Here is a 19,367-nt window from a genome sequence, read left to right as displayed (position 1 = left end):
TGATAAAATGTCATATTTCCTCTGGATTTCTCTGTCTTTATAGACTAAGAAGTCATTTTAGTCATCGGGGTCCTTGGTTGCCAAGCTATTCCACTCAAGAGGGGTTTATTATAAGAGTACATATAGGGCTGATAAAGGGTTTGAAAAATCTTGCGGGAATCCAAGATCAGGAACTCAAAGAGGAATTGGAGATTTTCTCCCAAAAGAGCTTCAGGGACCTCAGTAGCAGGATCTGAAAAGTCTTCAGGTTGAGTCTAGACTTGACGTCGGGCTCTCTTCTCTTAGGTTGCTGTCTTCTCCTCTAACTTCCCACTCGGCTCCTTCATCGTCCCTCTCTTTGCCCCTCACGCCCTGGTTCCCTACACCTCTCCACGCCTCTCTGGTCCCCCTTCCTCAGAGCCTTGTAGCTTCTCCCCTCACTGCTACCTGCTTGATTCTTGACGTGGCTTCCACTTTACATTCCCAAGAGGGGGACTCTGATTTGTACAAATTAACTTTTGGGAAACTAGCTCATGTCTCAAAGGCTAGCTCAGAATTGGCTATCTGACTGCGGTCTACTGAAAAAAATGACCCCAAATCTCCACCCTTTTGCAAGGAGACTTTGCAGATCTTCCCATCAAGAAGTGGAGTCTATTCGCCCACCTTTTCTTTAAAAAAACTGATTAGGGGCTTCCCTGGTGGCGCAGTGGTTGAGAATCTGCCTGCCTGTGCAGGGGACACGGGTTCGAGCCCTGGTCTGGGAAGATCCCACATGCCGCGGGGCGACTGGGCCCGTGGGCCACGGCTGCTGAGCCTGCGCGTCTGGAGCCTGTGCTCTGCAACGGGAGAGGCCGCGATGGTGGGGGGCCCGCGCACCGTGATGAAGGGTGGCCCCCGCTTGCCGCGGCTGGGGGAAGCCCTCGCACGGAGGTGGAGACCCAACACAGCCAAATAAATAAATAAATAAATAAATAAATAATAATTAAAGGTGCTAATAATTAAAAAAAAACTGATTAATTAATTTATTTATTTTTGGCTGCGTTGGGTCTTTGTTGCTGCGCACAGGCTTTCTCTTTGTGGCGAGCGGGGGCTACTCTTTGTCGCGGCGCGCAGGCTTCTCATCGCGGTGGCCTCTCTTGTTGCGGAGCATGAGCTCTAGGCACGCAGGCTTCAGTAGTTGTGACACGTGGGCTCAGTAGTTGTGGTGCATGGGCTTAGTTGCTCCACGGCGTGTGGGATCTTCCTGGACCAGGGCTCGAACCCACGTCCCCTGCACTGGCAGGCGGATTCTTAACCACTGCGCCACCAGGGAAGTCCCTATTCCCCCACCTTTAATCTGGGCTGGATTTGTGACTTGCTGTGGTCACAAGAATATGGTGGAAGTGATGTTTTGCCAGTTCTTAGCACAAATCTTCAGAGGCTTCACACACTTCCATTCTCTCTCAGAATCCTGCCATGGTGAGAACAAGGCCTGACTGACCTGCTTGAGAATGAGACACCATGTTGTTAGGGCCAAGGCCACCCTAGACCTCCCTATGGCTGGTTAGCCTCCAAACCATAGGAGAGAGCCCAGCCAAGATCAGCAAAGTCACCTCCCCAACCCTCAGCTGATGACAGACACTCAAGGGAGACCGGCTGAGATCAGAGAACCTCCCAACTGAATTACAGACGCATAAACACTAATATATGTGACTGTTTTAAGTCACTGACTTTTTGAGGTGACTTGTTATGTGGTGATAGCTAACTGATACAATGACTGCAAGTAAATCTCTGAACTTTGCTGAGTCTCAGTTTTCTCATCTGAGAAATGGAGCAAAAGGAACTTTCCTGCCTGCCTCAGGGAAGATTTTTAAGATACGATGCAAATATAAACTTTAGCAAATATTTATTGAGTGCTTCTCTATGCTAAGAACTGAGCTAGACCCTGGGGATTCCCAGGACAGACTGACCCTGTTGCAGGACAACATCAGCACCTTCTCCTCCCAGCCACAGGCCATCCCCCAACAAGGCAGAGTGGACACTCCAGCTTGAAGGCAGTGGGAGAGGGAGACCAGCCTGATGGAGACAGCAATGGCCCAGCCATCTCATCAACTGGTTTATCCCACAGATTTATATGTAAGCCATCTCCCTCAGTCACTTCCCCCTAAGTTAATGTACAGGCCTTCCCCCTTATTTTTAACTTCTAAGTTCCAGGGATGGACAACAGAATTAATTCATCCCATCACTAAGCACTCGGGGACCATGACAGCGGACATGATATTTTCTAGGTTAGGAGACATCTTCCATCCCCGTGAGGGCGGAAGAGATAAAAACATGTTGATCCCGCCTTCTCCCTTGTCTCCCACATCTGATCTCATCCTGTGCCTCCAAACAAATCCCAAATCCACCCACTTCTCTCCAATTCACTGCTACTTGCTGATCCAAGCCATCGACATCTCTTACCACACAGCTTTTCTACTGGTCCCTATGCAGCCGATGGGATGTTCTTTTAAAGATCAGATCATATCCTTCTCTTGTTCAGAACCCTCCAACGGGTTCTCATTGCACTTAGACTAAAACCCAAACTTTTCGCCACGGCCTGTGAGGCCCGAGGCCCTGTGGGCTCCAGACTGCGCCCATCTCCCTCACTCTGGTCCAGCCACGCTGGCCTTCTTTCTGTTTCTCCAGCGTTTCTGGTTTGTCCCAGCTTTGGCACCCATCCATCTGTTGTCCTGTGAAATACTCCGTTCAGGCGTCACCGTTCAGGTGTCAGCCCACGGCCGCCTTTACAAAACCGCTCCCTCTGGCCACTCTTGCTAAGGCAGCACTTGCTCCCCGTCACTGCCACTGCTACATCCAGGTACGCTTAGGAGTAGCCGCAGGTCGGGTTCCAGACCACGGCGGTAAAGTGAATATCGCAATAAAGCAAGTCACAGATTTTTGGTTTCCCGTCGCGTATAAAGTTATGTTTACGCTATATTGTAGTCTCTTACGTGGGCAATTGCATTGTATCTAAATAAACAATGTACATATCTTCATTAAAAAATACTTTACTGCTAAAGAAGCCTAACCATCCTCTGAGCCTTCAGTGAGTCCTAATCTTCTGCAAGAGTCACATCAAAGATCACTGATCACAGATCACCGTCACACATACAGTAAAAATGGGAAAGTTTGAAATATTGCAAGAATTACCAAAATGTGACACAGAGATACAAAGTGAGCAAACGCTGTTGGGAAAATGGTGCCGACAGACTTGCCACACACTTTCCATTTGTAAAAAACGCAGTATCTGTGAAGTGCAGTAAAACGAGCTATGCCTGTACATCACCTTGCTTTATATTCTTCATAGGATATAGCCAACGTCCCCTGCCCCAATCCTGTTTATTTACTTGCTAACTTGTTTGTCTTTGCCCCATTTTAATGCACACCACTGTCTCTTATTCATTGAGGACAGGAATTTTGACTACTTCGTGCACTGCCGTGTCTCCAATATATACAATGATGCCTGGTGTATACCTGGTGATGCCTGGTAGTCAATAAATATTTGTTGAAGAAAATGAATGAGCACAGAAAAACTAAGGAGGGACCAAGAAGAAGTGTCTAACTTCATACAAAAGAAAAAGCTTCTTCCTTTGCCAAAATTCCACCTTTGTCATATCTCACTGCCCTGCTTCAGCAGTCTACCAAATGCAGCTGGAAAGCAAAGTCGCAGACCTTGGAAACAGGTGCATAATCTGTACCCTGCTAGGATCTGCTGGAAGAGGGGGTTAATTCATCGCTGCTTATTTGCAGTTGCCAGTACCTAACTAAACTTTGCCACGGGTATATCACAGCTTCAGATTCAACATTTCAGTTGTTTTCATTGCAGAGATGTCTATTTTCCTTAAAAAAACAAAAACAAACCAAAAAAAAACCATGTGCAATAAAAAGTACAGGCAGCTTCGGAGGAAAACATGTCATTGGCTTCAAGAGTCAACCAAGAACTGGGCACACACAGAAGCCCCGGTTGTCAACTTCTGCTAGGAGAAATTTGGGAAGTGAGTGCACAGTGTGCTGCTTGGTGCCACCGAACATCTGGTGGAAGAGGCGAGGAGGAAAGCTGTTAGATTTTTATTCCTTTTAGCATCATGTTAAATTGGCCATGAAACCAGGGATGGTGCAATTGAATTATAAGGGGGCTGAAGTATTAAATGAAAATCTAGGAGATAGTCAAGGTGTTTGGCTCATTCTAACACCTCCTTTTGGTGTTTTGGGCTAGATTCCAACAGGAGGTGGAGCAGATTTTAAAAACAGTATGTGGAAAAGACAGTATCTTCTTTGTTAACAATTCACCTCATTTAATACTGGGTGATGGCGCCAAGGGGTATGCATCTCTTGGAGGGGTGATTTCCTCTGGAAAACAAGGTGTTCCTTCTGAAGGGGAATCTCTGGTTCCTTAAATGTCAGTGGGATCCAGGAGTGTGGCCAGATGGAAAGTTTTACTGTCGTTTCTTGCTTTCTTGCTTGTGGCTTTTCTGTCTGGCCCTTTCCACATTGTCCTTCACGCCCAGCACTTGGACAAGCCGAGTCCGTCTGGTGAGGATGTTAAATTCTAGCCATGGTAAATGTGTCTGGCACAAAGGACAGACTCAGCTTGCCAACTCGAGGATGGCAGAAAAGCCACTGTCTTTATCACCTTTTCATCACCTCTCTGCTGACCCCTCTAGGTTAGTGGGAAGTTCTACCTTGGTCATTTTGGGGCATGTCCCCAGAGTGCTGGTGAATGTTTAACAACCATCTCTCTGGAGGGACAAGTAAGCCCTGATCTGTACCTTTTGCTGATTTCTGTGCCTAAGTATTCCCACTGTAGCTGATTTTGACCTACCAATATGATGTCAGTGAATGTGGAGCTGGAAGGAGATTTGCAGTAGCCCCCATTATACAGTATTTCCACCACACAGATACTATAACCAGGAATAACCTCAACTGCATAGCTTGCAGTAAGATGTATGAAATCATTAAGAAATGATGAGTTGCGAGTATTTATCACCTTTGTTTTAATATAATGTATTTAACTGTAAGTTTCTATAAGTTAATTTTTAACAATAGCTGCGTTTAATAATTGGCTTGCAAATTTCCTGGAAATTTAGCGCATCAGTTCTGGTTACAAGCTGGCTCACCACTGCTTGTCGCCCTCCCTGGCCTGGGTTGAGTCTTGGTATCCGGAACCTACATAGATCAAGGCATGTATTGGTACTTGTAGTTACCAGCTCTCAGTCTACAGTATAAATTATTATGAAAACGCTCATTTCCTAGGCTCTAGAGATTCTGGTATGTATGAAGATGTATTAGAATCATCTACCTCCAGGCTAGGAACACTCAGCTGGTAAGAACTAACATGGTCATAATGGCTGTGTACGGCCAGTGTCCGTTCTGATTGGTGCCCATGACATACAGATGGAACCTCACCTCTGATGCAATTCCCCTGCTGTACCATTTCTTCTGAAGCCTGGAACATTCCCTCTGAAACCTGGAATATCCTTCAGGCATGACTGCGGAACAGAGTACAAATCCCCGCTGGGAGGTGCACCCTCAGCTGTGCAACCCTCTTTCTTTGCTGCCTGCCCAGATGTTGCCCCACTCAGGTAACTGTGGCCTCCTGACACTACCTCTCACCAGTCCCTGGGGCTCCCAGGTTCCCAAGGCATCAGCCTCAAAAGCCCTCTAACCTGGGTTCAAACACTGTAGAGGCCAATGTGTCCACAACTAACAGAGGGGTCCCTGTGGGGCTCATCCGTTGATTTTCAGGGACGAGTTCACGTGCCATCTCTGAGCTCTGCTCTGCTTGAAACTCCGAGACTGAGTCCCATCATCCCCCCCTTGAGCTGGGGACATTCTCTGCAGGATTATTCCAGTGTTGACTATTATGTTAGTCTGATGCGGCTGTCATAACAGAATGGGTGGTCTAAACAACAGACATTTATTTTCTCCTAGCTCTGGAGGCAAGACGCCCAAGATCAAGGTGTCTCTCCTTGGCTTGCAGATGGCATCTTCTAGCTGTGTCCTTACCTGGCCTTTTCTCTGTGTGTGCACATTCCTGGCATCCTTTCCTCTTCTCATGAGAACACAAATCCTATTGGATTAGGTCCCACCTTTCGGACCTCACTTAACCTTAATTACCTCTTCAACAGCCCTCTCTGCAAGTACAATCACGTTGAGGGTTGGGGCTTTGACATACGGATTTTGGGGGGACACAATTCAATCTGTAACAACTACTGAGCACTTGCAATGTGGTTGATCTAAATTGATATATGTTCTAAGTGCAACATACACTGTGGATTTCCACCATTCATCATTTTTCAGCACATGTTCAAAACAGACTCTAAATTATCTCATTAATACCTTTTTATATTGATTCCATGTCAAATGACAATACTTTGGATCTATTTGGCTAAATATATTATTAGAACTACTTTCACTTGTTTTTTCCCCACTTTTTTTTAGTGCGGCTACTGAAAAATTTGAAATTATGTAACAGCTCACATTATGTTTCTGCTGGACACTGGGTGTCCAGAGACCCTCTCAGCACCGATGCAGGCACCCCTCCTGTGGTCGGTGGGGAAATACTGTTCTCTGGGGCCCCATCCTGATGCCCCCCTTAGCCTCCTTCATCCCTTTCCTCCTCCCCCGTTTCAAAAGCCCACACCTTCCTGCCTCTTCTTGGGCTGTCATCCCGTTCCGTCAAAGCCGTGTTGGGAGGAGATGCAGGTGCGCAGTGAAGGAAGAGCTTCCAGACCATGGAGGTGAGGAAGGAAGCGTCTCGCTGTGATTCTTACCAGCGTCTGGCTCAGAGTGGGAGACACGTGAGATAAGCAGACCCTCCGCGCTGCCTGTATCACCCCCGCTTAGCGTGTCTCTTAACGTGTTTTGTGCTAAAAGACTCTCCATCTGTTACTCCGCCTTGAGTTGCTTGGCCAAAAGCCCCATTTATGACCCCACCTTGAGGAGAAAGAAATCCCACCTCACGCCAAGAGATGAAAAAAATATGGTTCTAGACCTCAGTTTGCTCACGCTATCACGCTATGGAGGAAGGAATTGGTGGGGTGGAAAAAGATACGAATGGCATTGTCTTCAAGGCTATGGCACTTTTATGCATTATTTCACCCAGTCCTTCTAACAACCTCATACTATATTCACTTTACAGTTAAGGAAACAGAGACTCAGGGAGGTTAAGTAACTCTTCCAGTGTCACCAGCTGGCAGGTAGCAGGGCCAGTATTTGAGACCAAGTCGATCTGACTCTCGGCTACCACACTGTGGGCATGCAGTAAAAAGGGAAGAGTCTTCTGGAGCATAAGGGAACTCTCTTGAGTGGGATTCAGTCCAAGAAAGCAAAGCAGAGGGAATTCTAGGCATGGGACTGCCGTGAGCAAGAATGGGTAGGTCGGTCTGGTGCAGGTGCTCCCTGAAGAGTCCAACCAAGAAATGGGTCCCATCCCTAGTCCTTACAGGGCTACCCTCCTGCAAATCTCCTGCCTAATGTTCAGGGCTGAGGGGCACTGAGACTCGGCAAAGACTCACAGGCATCACCCCATAGCCTGCTTGCCCCTATCGGGCTGTCTGCGGGTCATTCGGTGCAGGGCTCACTCACCGGCTTCGTGTAAGGTCTTTCTTGAGGTTTATTATATCCTTCTCCGTATACTTGATGCTCCTCATTGGTTTGTCTGGGACCTGAGAGAAGTCAAGAAGTGAAAGACGTGTCAGTACAACTGTTCCAAGCGGAGCCAGGCCGCAGGAGGCTCATGCGTTCATGTGAGATGTCTGCTCAGCTTGCAGGGGTCCTTAGGCAGCACAGTGTCCTTTTTTCCACCAGAAGAGAGGCCTTGTGGCACACTGGCAACAGCAAGGGCTTTGGAGACGGACGAACCTGAGCTCTGATCCTCTTTCTGTCTGGTGACCGCCTGCGTGACCTTGGACAAATTACTCAGCATCTCTGGGCCCTAATTTCTTCAGCAGAAGAACAGGGGAATAATTCCTACTTTGTTGTGATGATTAAATTAATCGCTAAATTCCTGACTCATGGCAAGCATCTGAAAAATGGAAGCTTCTATTATGAGCATTAGACTCAAAGTGAAGCAAAAAATTAAACGTTGATAATCATTGTTGTAAAGTGGCACAGGTAGCCGATTTAGAGAGCTTGAATTTTGTCAAAATAAAGATGCAAGTGTACTTTTCCCCCGCCCTCACTGCTCCCCTAGCAGGATTTTATGAGTGAATTATCCAGGTAATGGTTCATGGGTTTTTCTTTCCGTCTTCTCTATTCATTTGCCTTTGTTAGCCATCAGGGAAACCTCACAAGACTTCAATTTATTACTCAGAGGTGGATATCAGGTCAATATAAAGAAGAGTTAAATTAACTATATTGTAATATAAAAGTCACTTTTCTCAGCTACCAATTTGGTGAACAATAGCAAGACTATTATCTGGATTATCGTGTCTTTAAATTAATTCCTGCAATATTGTTTTTTTTTTTTTAATTGAAGGAAATGACAAGAAATTATGGGAAAATGGATGCTTTCAAATGAAACTGTGGGAGAATACATTGTAATGACTTTTCTGAAGGGCAATTCATCAATGCATACTAAATGTTGCAAAAGCAGGCTTGCCCTTGGTCTAATGATGCTTCTGCTGTCAATCATCCTATGGGAACATCCCTGCATGGGCACAGAGGTTCATATCAACAAAACTGCTAAGATGCTGCTTGTGAGAGCAAACTCTTGGAAATCACAACTTCACCAGAGAAGACAGGTTCAATAATCAGGGTGCCTCTAAATGACAGAATACTATGCAGCAATTAAATGTAATGACAATATAATGATCTAAGTCTAGAGGTGCTGGAGGAGTTCTCTAAGGTAGAAGATGTGTTGCAAAGTAATAGGTATTGCATGATTCTTTGTTTTTGGAAAAATGATCTGTTTGAATGTACACATATCAAAAGATATGATAAGCTTCCCCCCTCCCCCCGCCATGCAGTGATTCTCTACGGGGGTGGGATTATAGCAGATTTTATTACTTTTTTCTTAGTTTACGTGACTTTCCCATTGCTCTGCAGTAAATATGAATCAGTTATGTAATGAACAAAAAGAAAAGATTTTAAAAAAATAAATGGCAAGTGAGATTTGACCATGGCTGATCAGTGGTACTGTACTGACAGTGTTTTCTGAAGGCACAGTGAGGACAGGTGAGCTACTCACTAACAGAAATCATAGTAACACGGACGTGTGGGAGGAGCTGCGGTGTTTTTTCAGCAGCCATCATCACCCACTTTCTCTGAAAATGAAATTGGGCTGTGGTGCCTGCTGCGCTGGGCCTTTTGAGTGGAATGTGGCAGGCAGGGGATGCAGCTGTATCCAAGTTGAATGACGTTTGGATGGATCTGGAGATTGTCATACTGAGTGTAGTAAGTCAGACAGAGAAAGACAATTATCATATGCTATCGCTTATATGTGGAATCTAAGAAAAATGGTACGAATGAACTTATTTACAAAACAGAAATAGAGCCACAGATGTAGAACACAAATTTATGGTTACCAGGGGGGAAAGCAGGGGTGGGAGAAGGGATAAACTGGGAGCTTGGGACTGACATATACACATTACTGTATATAAAATAGATAACCAATAAGAGCCTACTGTATAACACAGGGAACTCTACTCAGTACTCTGTAATGGTCTGTATCGGAAAAAAATCTAAAAAAGAGTGGATATACGTGTATGTATAACTGATTCATTTTGCTGTAAAGCAGAAGCTAACACAACATGGTAAATCAACTATACTCCCATAAAACTTTTTTTAAAAATTGAGTGATGTCTGTAGTGGGGTGGTGAGGATACAGAGTGGGGTCTGGAGTGCAGGGAAGGAACTGTTATTAGCCTGCCTGATTCTCAGCCACTTTTCTCCTGGGTCACCCAGTACGCATCCTGTACCAAGCAGCTCGGGTTAGAGGTGGAGAATCTACAGCAAGACCCCGGAGTACCCCATCTTGTTCACTAAGTAAATTGTACGGGATACCAGAAAAGCACCTGGGATAGCCTTGAATAAGCTCAGCTAGACATGAAACAATAAAATCATTTATACACTTTATCTCTTTAGCTATCACTAGGAATGACTTGTAGGTAATATTATCAAGCTTATCCCAATACACCAGGGTGTTTCAACCCCTTGGCTGAAAATTGATGGCAAATCTATCAGTTTTCATCTTGAGGGATGGTGAAGTGGGTGGAGAGACAGTCCTCCAAGGAGACACATAAGGATCTCTGGGAGTACTTTTTAAAACTTCTGCATAATGGACACCGGCTTTTCTCACGCTCCCAGTATCCCTTCTCCCTCCCTCTTGATACTGGTTGGTTCCCTGGTTAGACTGCCTGCCCCTCAGAAAATACTTATGGTACCAGCAACGGGGTGGTCCTAAATGGCTGAAGCCAAACAGCAGAGCCCACCTCTCATCACAGTGACTGGTTGAGGGATGGTCATGTGACACAATTTGGGCTAATGAGATACAAGCAGACTTTTGCCATGGGCTTCTAAAAAGCACGATTCCTAGATCTAAGGAACCATAGGCAAAGAAGTTCTCTTTCCTCATAGACTATGAACAGAGAAGCAGACACCTGTGAGGGTTGCTGGCAGCCATTTTGTGCCTAAGAGGGAGCCACCCTCCAGCTGAAGAAGATATGGGGGGGGGCAGCTTCCCTGGTAGTGCAGTGGTTGAGAATCTGCCTGCTAATGCAGGGGACACAGGTTCGAGCCCTAGTCTGGGAAGATCCCACATGCCGCAGAGCAACTAGGCCCGTGAGCCACAACTACTGAGCCTGCGTATCTGGAGCCTGTGCTCCGCAGCAAGAGAGGCCATGATAGTGAGAGACCCACGCACCGCAATGAAGGGTGGCCCCTGCTTGCCGCAACTAGAGGAAGCCCTCGCACAGAAACTAAGGCCCAACACAGCCAAATAAATAAATAAATAAATAAATAATAATTAAAAGGTGCTAATACTTTAAAAAAAAAAAAAAGAAGAAGATATGGGGGAAGGCAGAGAGGACAGTCAAAGAAAAACTCGTCCTGTGGTACCTTGTTGAACTGAACAAGTTTCAGTAGAACCTGGACTTTTCACGAACATTTCCTTTATTATTTCAACCAGTTTGAATTGGCTTTCCTTTTCCTTACAACCACAAGATTTCTCTCTGAAACAGCTTCCTCCCTTGAGTGTGTCAAGGCAGCAACAGATCAAAAATTATTGCAACAAGTTCTCTTTCCCCTCTTGGGGATTAAGATCAGATGACTCCTATTCTGGTGCATTTTGCAGTGAAAGCGATGAGACTGGCCATGTTGAGATCAAACATTTGAAATCAAGGTTGTCTCTTTCTAATGCCTCATTTTTTTTTTTGAACAGCCAATTAATTCCTTCTTTCAGCAACTTTCTTCAGAGATGTTGTGATTAAAACATTTACGAGCAAAGACAAAATAAACACACTCAAGTTTCCTTGCTGTAATTTGAAAATCCATGACTGAAATGCTGCCTGATATCAGTTGTGTACCCATCACTCTCCCAAATGTCTCAGGTTTCACCCCCTTCATGAAGCAACTATGATACTGTCTAAATTTCAAGCATTTTCCCTGAAATCTCACCTAATGATAGTTGCCCATGCACCAGGGATTCACACTATTGTAAAACAGTGAGTTTGTATAGACTGGGATTGGTGCTGAACAACTTATAGCAGTAAAGCCAAATTGTGTCCTCAACTTGACACAAGACTTTAGCAGGAGAAGATCCACTCCACAAGCGCTGAAATTATGACAGCATTTCAGTGGATTCTCAGGAAACCATTTTCATCGTGACCATTGTTTAATGACAATTTAAATAAGCCACTGGTAATAACTGGCATTGAATGAGGGAGTGCCGGTTGTCAGGATATTTACGAACACACTTTGATATGAGCACAATGAAAAGTTTACGAAGCATCCAAGAATCACTATCTCTACAACCTTTCTGGAGGAAAGTTTCTCCATATGTATGACAAGCCTTAAAAATACATATTCTTTTGCTCTAGCAAATCTGCTTCTATCCAAAGAAATTATGCAGCAAGGATGAAAAGATTTATCCATGAGGATATCTACCACAGCAGTGTGAGTAATAGTGAAAAACATCTATATGTCCAGCAACAGGCATTGGGGCAATAAATTGTGGTCTATCCAGACAATGGTATATGATGATTTGAATTTGGTGCTACTATTTAATGTCGCTGTAGATGTATACTCACTGATTTGGAAAGGAGTATAATTTCAAGGGAAAATGCATGTCACAAATATAAAGGACTTAGATCATAGAGAATTTTAAGATATATATTCATAAAAATTTATAGACATTCCTAAAAAATGTATATAAACTGATACAAATTATGTTTTAAAATACTGACATATGGCAAGGTATATATGTAATAATATAACAAGCTGGAAGTAAATATAACAAATTGTTAACAGAGATGTTATCTCACGTTTGAATTGTAGGTAAATAATAATTTTTTATTTTGGTTATTTTTTTCCTGATTTTAAAATAATTTACTTATATTAATTGTCTAATAATAAGATAATAGTGATTTTCATATTTGTAAAGCAATTCTGATTAACTCTATCAACATAAGCAAAATATAAGTTTTTAATGCTGGTCTGGAATGATGTAATTTAAAAGTATATTTTGGGCACAAAGGAACTTATCTACAAAACAGAAATCGAGTTACAGATGTAGAAATCAAGCTTATGGTTACCGGGGGTAAGCAGGGGGAGGGATAAATTGGGAAATTGGGATTGACATATACACACTACTATATATAAAATAGATAAATAATAAGGACCTACTGTACAGCACAGGGAACTCTACTCAATACTCTGTAATGGCCTATATGGGAAAAGAATCTGAAAAAGGATGGATATATTTATATGTATAACTGATTCACTTTGCTATACACCTGAAACTAACACAACATTGTAAATCAACTATACTCCAATACAAATTTTTTTAAAGAAGTATATTTTAACACACTCTATCAGGCAGGGTACAGGCAGGAAATCAGAGCTCATGCAAGATAGTTCAAGAGAGGGACTTTAATATAGGGGAGCAGTTACAAAGGTGTCAGAAGAGCTGAAAAGCCAAATAAGTGAGAGCAAGACCTGCTAGAGATTTAACAAAAGGAGGAAGTTTGTACCCCCTCCAGGGCTGGAAGGACAAAGGGAAGAGGAAGCCTTCAAAAGCGCTAGAATTGGGCCACCTGGCAGAAGCTGGACTCATGGAAGACATGTAGTTTCAGTTGGAGGTGCCACCAGAAACTGAGTGAGAGAAGGGGAGAAATAATGCTTCTCTCTCCCTCTCTCTCTATCCCTCCCTCCCTCCCTCCCTCTCCCTCTCTCTCTCTCCCCCCCCTCTCTCTCCCTCCCTCTCTCTCTCTCCCTCTCTCTCTCTCCCTCTCTCCCTCCCTCTCTCTCTCTCTCTCTCCCTCCCTCTCTGTCTCTCCCTCTCTCTCTATCCCTCCCTCCCTCTCCCTCCCTCTCTCTCCCCCCCTCCCTCTCTCTCCCCCCCTCCCTCTCTCTCTCTCCCTCTCTCCCTCCCTCTCTCTCTCTCTATCCCTCCCTCCCTCCCTCTCCCTCTCTCTCTCCCCCCCCCTCCCTCTCTCTCCCTCTCTCTCTCTCTCCCTCTCTCCCTCCCTCTCTCTCTCTCCCTCCCTCTCTCTCTCTCTCTCTCCCTCTCCCCCCTCCACCCCAATTTCCTGCTCCACCTCCTATTGGCTGAACCTACCCGGAAGCCAGCTGGCAAGGGTGCCTGGGAAATATAGTTTGCAAGGATCAGCTCCCTGTGGGGAGCGGGAAATGGAAATGAGGGCCCAAAACAAATGGTTATGTTATAGCTTATGCAAATGCCTTGGCTCCAGGTGCTGACCAGCTACTTTTAGACTATAAAGTTTGTTCTCCCTTTAATCAAGGACCCCTTTGCAGACGATAACTTTGTAATCCCTTACCTTTTGATCCTAAACCTGACACTCCCAGAATTTCCATGGCTTAGATCATATCCAGAATTAGGATCATTCTCTATCAAAATCATTATCAAAATCCATGTTTCTAGGAAATGCAGAACCCTCCTACTTTTCCCAGTTTCTTTCCCCAGGAAGTACTGTATATTCCAGATCTTCAGAGACCACCTCCTCTTGCATCAAAACTCGTTTGTTCTAAGTCTCACACTTTTTAGACCCTTATTGTTGATAAACAAACTAATGCTAAATCTTTCCTCCCTACTGACACCGATTAAGGTGACTCCGTACCCAAGTAACACATTTGCAAAACAACTCTACTTTTAAGATTATCATCTGGTTATGAAACTAATTAATGGATATCAGGAAAAGATTTTAAAATTAGGAGAAAATAAAAGCCAAGTATAATCCCATCACCATCTCTTTGGATGTCCTTTGTTTCACTTTCTGTGACTACTCCCAGCCGGATTTCATAAAAGCAATCCTGGGAGACTTGATTTTAATCCTGTCTTTTCTTCGTTGGGTGCGCCATTGGTCTTAAGAGCCTTCGGTTCTTCCATTGCTTTGCAGAGTGTGGGTGATGCCTTCATTCTTTGTTTCCTGGAAAACCAGGTCGACTCTCTGCCCTGTCCCTTTCTACATACATCACGTGTCCTTTCTCTAATCTGTAAATGGGTCTTTGAGAGCAGGACTGTGAGAAATGCCGCATGACATCCTGTAATGTGTCAGGTTAAAAGATGACAAATGTTGGAGGGGGAGGTGAGAGCACAGACTCACAGTAGAGCCTTAGGTGGGTATGGTTCTTGGGCAGGTACACTCACATTTAATATTCATGTACTGGGACTGTTTAAATAGTAGCATTTGGAAGTGATTTGGTTTAACCTGACAGCTGAGAAGTGGAAGGTGACAGGAATGAATGTAAAGAGTTTTGTTGTCTGAAAGGCCCAGGGTGGAGTCCTAATTCTGTCACTTCGGTGTTGGGTAACTTTGGGCCTGTGAAGAGGACCTAATGCTGTCTACAATAACATTATCTTTCACCTATGTACCATACACGATCCTAAGCGTGTTCTCATTTGAAATACATGATTCCACTTAGTCCTCGCCTCATTATTATTCTTCCCATTTTATAGAGGAGCAAACTGAGGCTTTGAAAGGAGAAAACAACATGCTACTAAGTGGCAAAGTCTGGAACTGAAATCAGCTCAAGTGACATCAAAACATATGTCCTGTTTTGGGTGTTTTTTTGTTTTTTTTTGTCTCTCTCTCTTTTGTAAGTTTCAGGTGTACAGGTGCATTATAATTCAACATCTGTATACCCTACAAAGTGATCACCACTGCAAGTCTAACTGCCACCCATCACCATACAGTTGACCCCCTTCACCTGGGTTACCCACCTCCCCAAGCACCTTCCCCTCTGGTAACCACTAATCTGTTCTCTTTATGTGTTTGTTTTTGTTTGCTTTGTTTTTTTGGATTCCACATTTGAGTGAAATCATACGGTATTTGTCTTTCTCTGACTTATTTCACTTAGCATAGTACCTTTAAGGCCCATCCACCTTGTGGCAAATGGCTGGATTTCATCATTTTTATGGTTGAGTAGTATCCCATTATACATATACACCACATCTTGTTAATTCATGCATCCATCAATGGCCACTTAGATTGTTTCCATATCTTGGCTACTGAAGTGGAATATCGGGGTCTCATACTCTTAACTTTTTGAGGAATCGCCATACTGTTTTCCAGAGTGCCTGCACCAATTTACAGTCCCATCAACAGTGCACAAGGTTTCCCTTTTCTCCACATTCTCCGATTCTTGTCTTTTTGATAACCATTCTAACAGGTGTGAGGTGATATCTCATTGTGGCTTTGATTTGCATTTCGCTGATGATTAGAGATGCTGAACATCTTTTCAGGTACCTGTTGGCCATCAGGGTACATCTTCTTTAGAAAAATGTCTATTCAGATCCTCTGCCCAGTTTTTCATCAGGTTTTGCTGCTGCTGTTGTTGAAAAGCATGTGTTCTCAACCACTACTTCATTTTGCCCCCAATTTTGCGTAGCTGGGGCTAAACAAGGGATAGCAGTTGCTAGCTATTAATTTACAGATACTACCTCCAAAGGTTGCCCGCTGAGTTTTGTTAGATTTTGTCATAAAAATTTTTATATGGCAGAAAATCAGAATGATTTGTTGAAGGTCAAGACCAGAGAGGCACTCTTTGAAATGTCTGCTGTTCTCTTGTCTTTTATGAAAGAATGTTCCAAATCCATCTTTGTTACTTCTTAAAATGTGATCTACTTCCTCAAATCAGATTAAGATGGAAATGAATTCCTGCTAAACGTACTTGGGCTGATACAGATGTCAGGGGAACAGCTGGCGGTGCTCTGTCAAGTGGTGAGGCGGGGGAAGGGAGACCATTGGAAAAGAGAACACTGAGGAACAGGCAAGATGATTAGCAAATTTTAGACTCATTATGGACAAGCTGTAAAGGATGGAGAGGCAGAGAGTGGGTAGGGTCCATGCGAAGACGTACACATGAGTCCAGAGACCTTAGCTTGCATACTGATATTTAAGCTTTGGTGGTTTTATGATGGTGATAGACACTTTCCTTTGGGGAGAGTGAATGTTTTTGTCGTAAGGGTATAAGGCAGGTACCTACCTATGTAGGGATAACCCTGAACTAGTGACCTCATCCACACGCAGACCTTCCAACTAAAATATGAAGTGAGCTATTGAATTCTTTAAAGACCCTCTTCAATAAAGGCAGGGTGCATCTTTTAGGGAGTATTTATTTATTATTTTTGAGATATAATTGACATATTAAGTTTCAGATGTACAACATAATGATTCCTTATTTGTAGAGTACGCTGGAAAATGTTCACCACAATAAATCTAGTTGACACCGTCACCTTACATAGTTACAGGAAATTTTTCTTGTGATAAGAACTTTTACGATGGACTCTTGTCACAACCTTCAAATATGTAATACAGTCATTACGAACTACAGTCACCATGCTGTATAGTCATTCTGCAAAATAAATGACCTGAACTCTTAAAAAATGTCAACATACGCATCATCTGGGGCCTCTGGGAAGCAAGCACTGAGACAGGAGTACAAGAGGCTTACTGAGGGTGAGAAAGAGAAAAGGAGGAGAGAGGAGGATTGGGCAGAGGGAGCCTCAGGCCACAATGGGTATCTGATGAAGTCTCGGCCAATGCAACGGGGAGCTCCTGAGCAAAGCTGACCCATGATGGGACTCCAAGCGTAGGGCACAAACGGCTCATTGACTGGGGACTGCTGGGTTGATCCTGGCCTTGGCGTGAAAGCTGCAGTGGATCCTGAAAGCACCACCCATTTTACAGAAAGAGAAATGGAAGCAAAGAGGAAATCATTCAAGGTCACAGAGCTGGTCAGCTGGCAGAGCCAAGACTAGAAGCCTGGTGTGATTGTTAATTTTGTGTGTCAACTAGACGGGGCCATGGACTGCTCAGATATTTGGCCAAACATCATCCTGGGTGTTTCTGTGAGGATGCTTTTGGATGAGTTTAACATTTAACCTGATAGACTGAGTAGAGCAGATTGCTCTCTCTCATGAGGGTGGGCCTCATCCAATCAGTTGAATAAAAGGCTGACCACCCCCAGCAAGAGGGAGCTCCTTTCGCGTGACTGCCTTCCAGCTGGGACGTCAGGTTTTTTTCAGCCTTAAGACTCAATCTGAAACATCGGCTCTTCCTGGGTCTTGAGCTTGGAGGCTTTTGGACTAGAACTTACTCCATCAGCTCTCCTGGTTCTTAGGCCTTTGGAACTATACCACCAGCTCTCCTGGGTCTCCAGTTTGCCAACTGCAGATCTTGGGACTTGTCAGCCTCCATAAGCACATGAACTAATTCCTTATAATAGATCTCTGTATCTGTATCTATACCTAAATGCATCCCATTAGTTCTGTTTCTCTGAAGAACTCTGCCTAATACATCCAGTCTCCTTGAGAAGGAAGACAAGTGTGAAGATGGATACTGGAGAAGCACACACAGAGGATGAACGTTCCAGGTAATAAAGGCAGAGTGATATATTACAGAGGTTGAGGAGGGAGCCTTGGGGTGGGGTGGGGAGGGGAGCAACTGACATTCAGGAAAAAAGCACCAGTTTAAAGGACTGTATCATTGGTTTTTCTTCCATGGGATGCAATGTAACCTTCCCCTCCTGCTCTTCCGTGAACCCTCCAGTAAAATCCACGTTACGCAGTAGCACTTTGGGAATGGGAATTGTGCTCTGAGGGGCCTGGCAAGGTACTGAGCCGGGCGCCAAGGTGGGCCGGGGGGAGCAGTGGTGGAGGAGAGACAGACGGAGAGGAAGAACAGGATGTGAACCCAGAGCCTCGGGACCTTGCCCCACCGGCTGTGTGACCCCCGGCGAGTCACTTCCTCCATATGTCAGGGCTCCCACCTGGCACCTGCCCGGTCCTCATCCGGAAGACTAAGAGGCACGCTTGGTGCATAGGTCTTTGAAACCAAATATGCCAAGGAAATGTTACTATCGTTGACACTACATCATGAGGATCTGGCATTTTTACAAAATTAAATCATAAATTATAAATAAAAAATGAAGATTTGAGTGAGATTATGAAAATGTTCCCAGATAAACTCATTAAGGGCAGATTAAGGCTAACAACTTCAAGATAGTCATCAATGGTAGCGATGCAGTGACATAACAGTAGGTGGCGCCAGATGCCATAGCTTGCAATCGAGTCCTGGTTCCTCTCCATCTCTGCCTTTCTCTGCCTCCCTCCTCTTGCTCGATTGAAATGGAAATTGGCTGCCACCATCAATGAGCCCCCATCAGCCCTGGGATTGAGCTGGCCTGCCAGCAGCAAATGTGCTATCCACCTAGTTTTGAAAAAAAACATTTTTTTTTTAAATCAAATACATTAATCTCATAAGCTCTTTTGAAAGACTAAATATGAGGGGCCAGCAGTCCAGCTGTTGGGCATTAATAGCCAGTGGGAATCCATATGATGGCCTGTCGCTCAACGTCCCGAAGGAGCTTCAGGAAAAGGGTCCCAGAATGTAACAACCACCTTGCCAAACGTGCTTCTATTTAATAATGATAACAGTGCCTAAATTTTCAGAACCTCCCTAATGTCTGGAAATGTGCTAGGCTAGAGATAGCAAATTGGTTCCAACTTGAGCGTCAGTTTCAATCTACCCATTAGAAGCAGTGGCCGCCTGTAGCTCCCTGCAGTTCGATCTCATCAAAAAAGCGTTCTGTGGTAGCAATGTCAGCCATGGTCCCAGGAAGGAAAAGCAGCATCGTGACACACGACTGCCATTCCCACACCGGGCACTTTACATGCCATTTCTCAC

The 19,367-nt window shown here is 44.4% G+C and overlaps 1 protein-coding gene and 1 long non-coding RNA gene across 5 annotated transcripts in view; one reads left to right on the top strand and one right to left on the bottom strand.

The window, feature by feature from the left end:
* The window catches only part of CCDC60 (coiled-coil domain containing 60), a 165,718-nt gene that overhangs the window by 86,940 nt on the left and 59,411 nt on the right, over positions 1-19,367 (bottom strand). For all 4 annotated transcript variants that reach the window (XM_082416824.1, XM_082416826.1, XM_082416827.1 and 1 more), the window contains exon 2: positions 7,588-7,667. In XM_082416824.1, coding sequence (XP_082272950.1) covers positions 7,588-7,667 — 80 coding nt within the window. The remainder of the gene's footprint in view (positions 1-7,587; positions 7,668-19,367) is intronic.
* LOC309639554 overlaps positions 1-19,367 on the top strand; it is a 192,412-nt gene that overhangs the window by 131,533 nt on the left and 41,512 nt on the right. The window lies entirely within an intron of this gene.

This window comes from Balaenoptera physalus (assembly GCF_965194825.1).
Source record: "Balaenoptera physalus genome assembly, chromosome: 12".
In the NCBI taxonomy this organism is placed as follows: Eukaryota; Metazoa; Chordata; class Mammalia; order Artiodactyla; family Balaenopteridae; genus Balaenoptera; species Balaenoptera physalus.
This window is presented reverse-complemented; position numbering and strand designations above follow the sequence as displayed.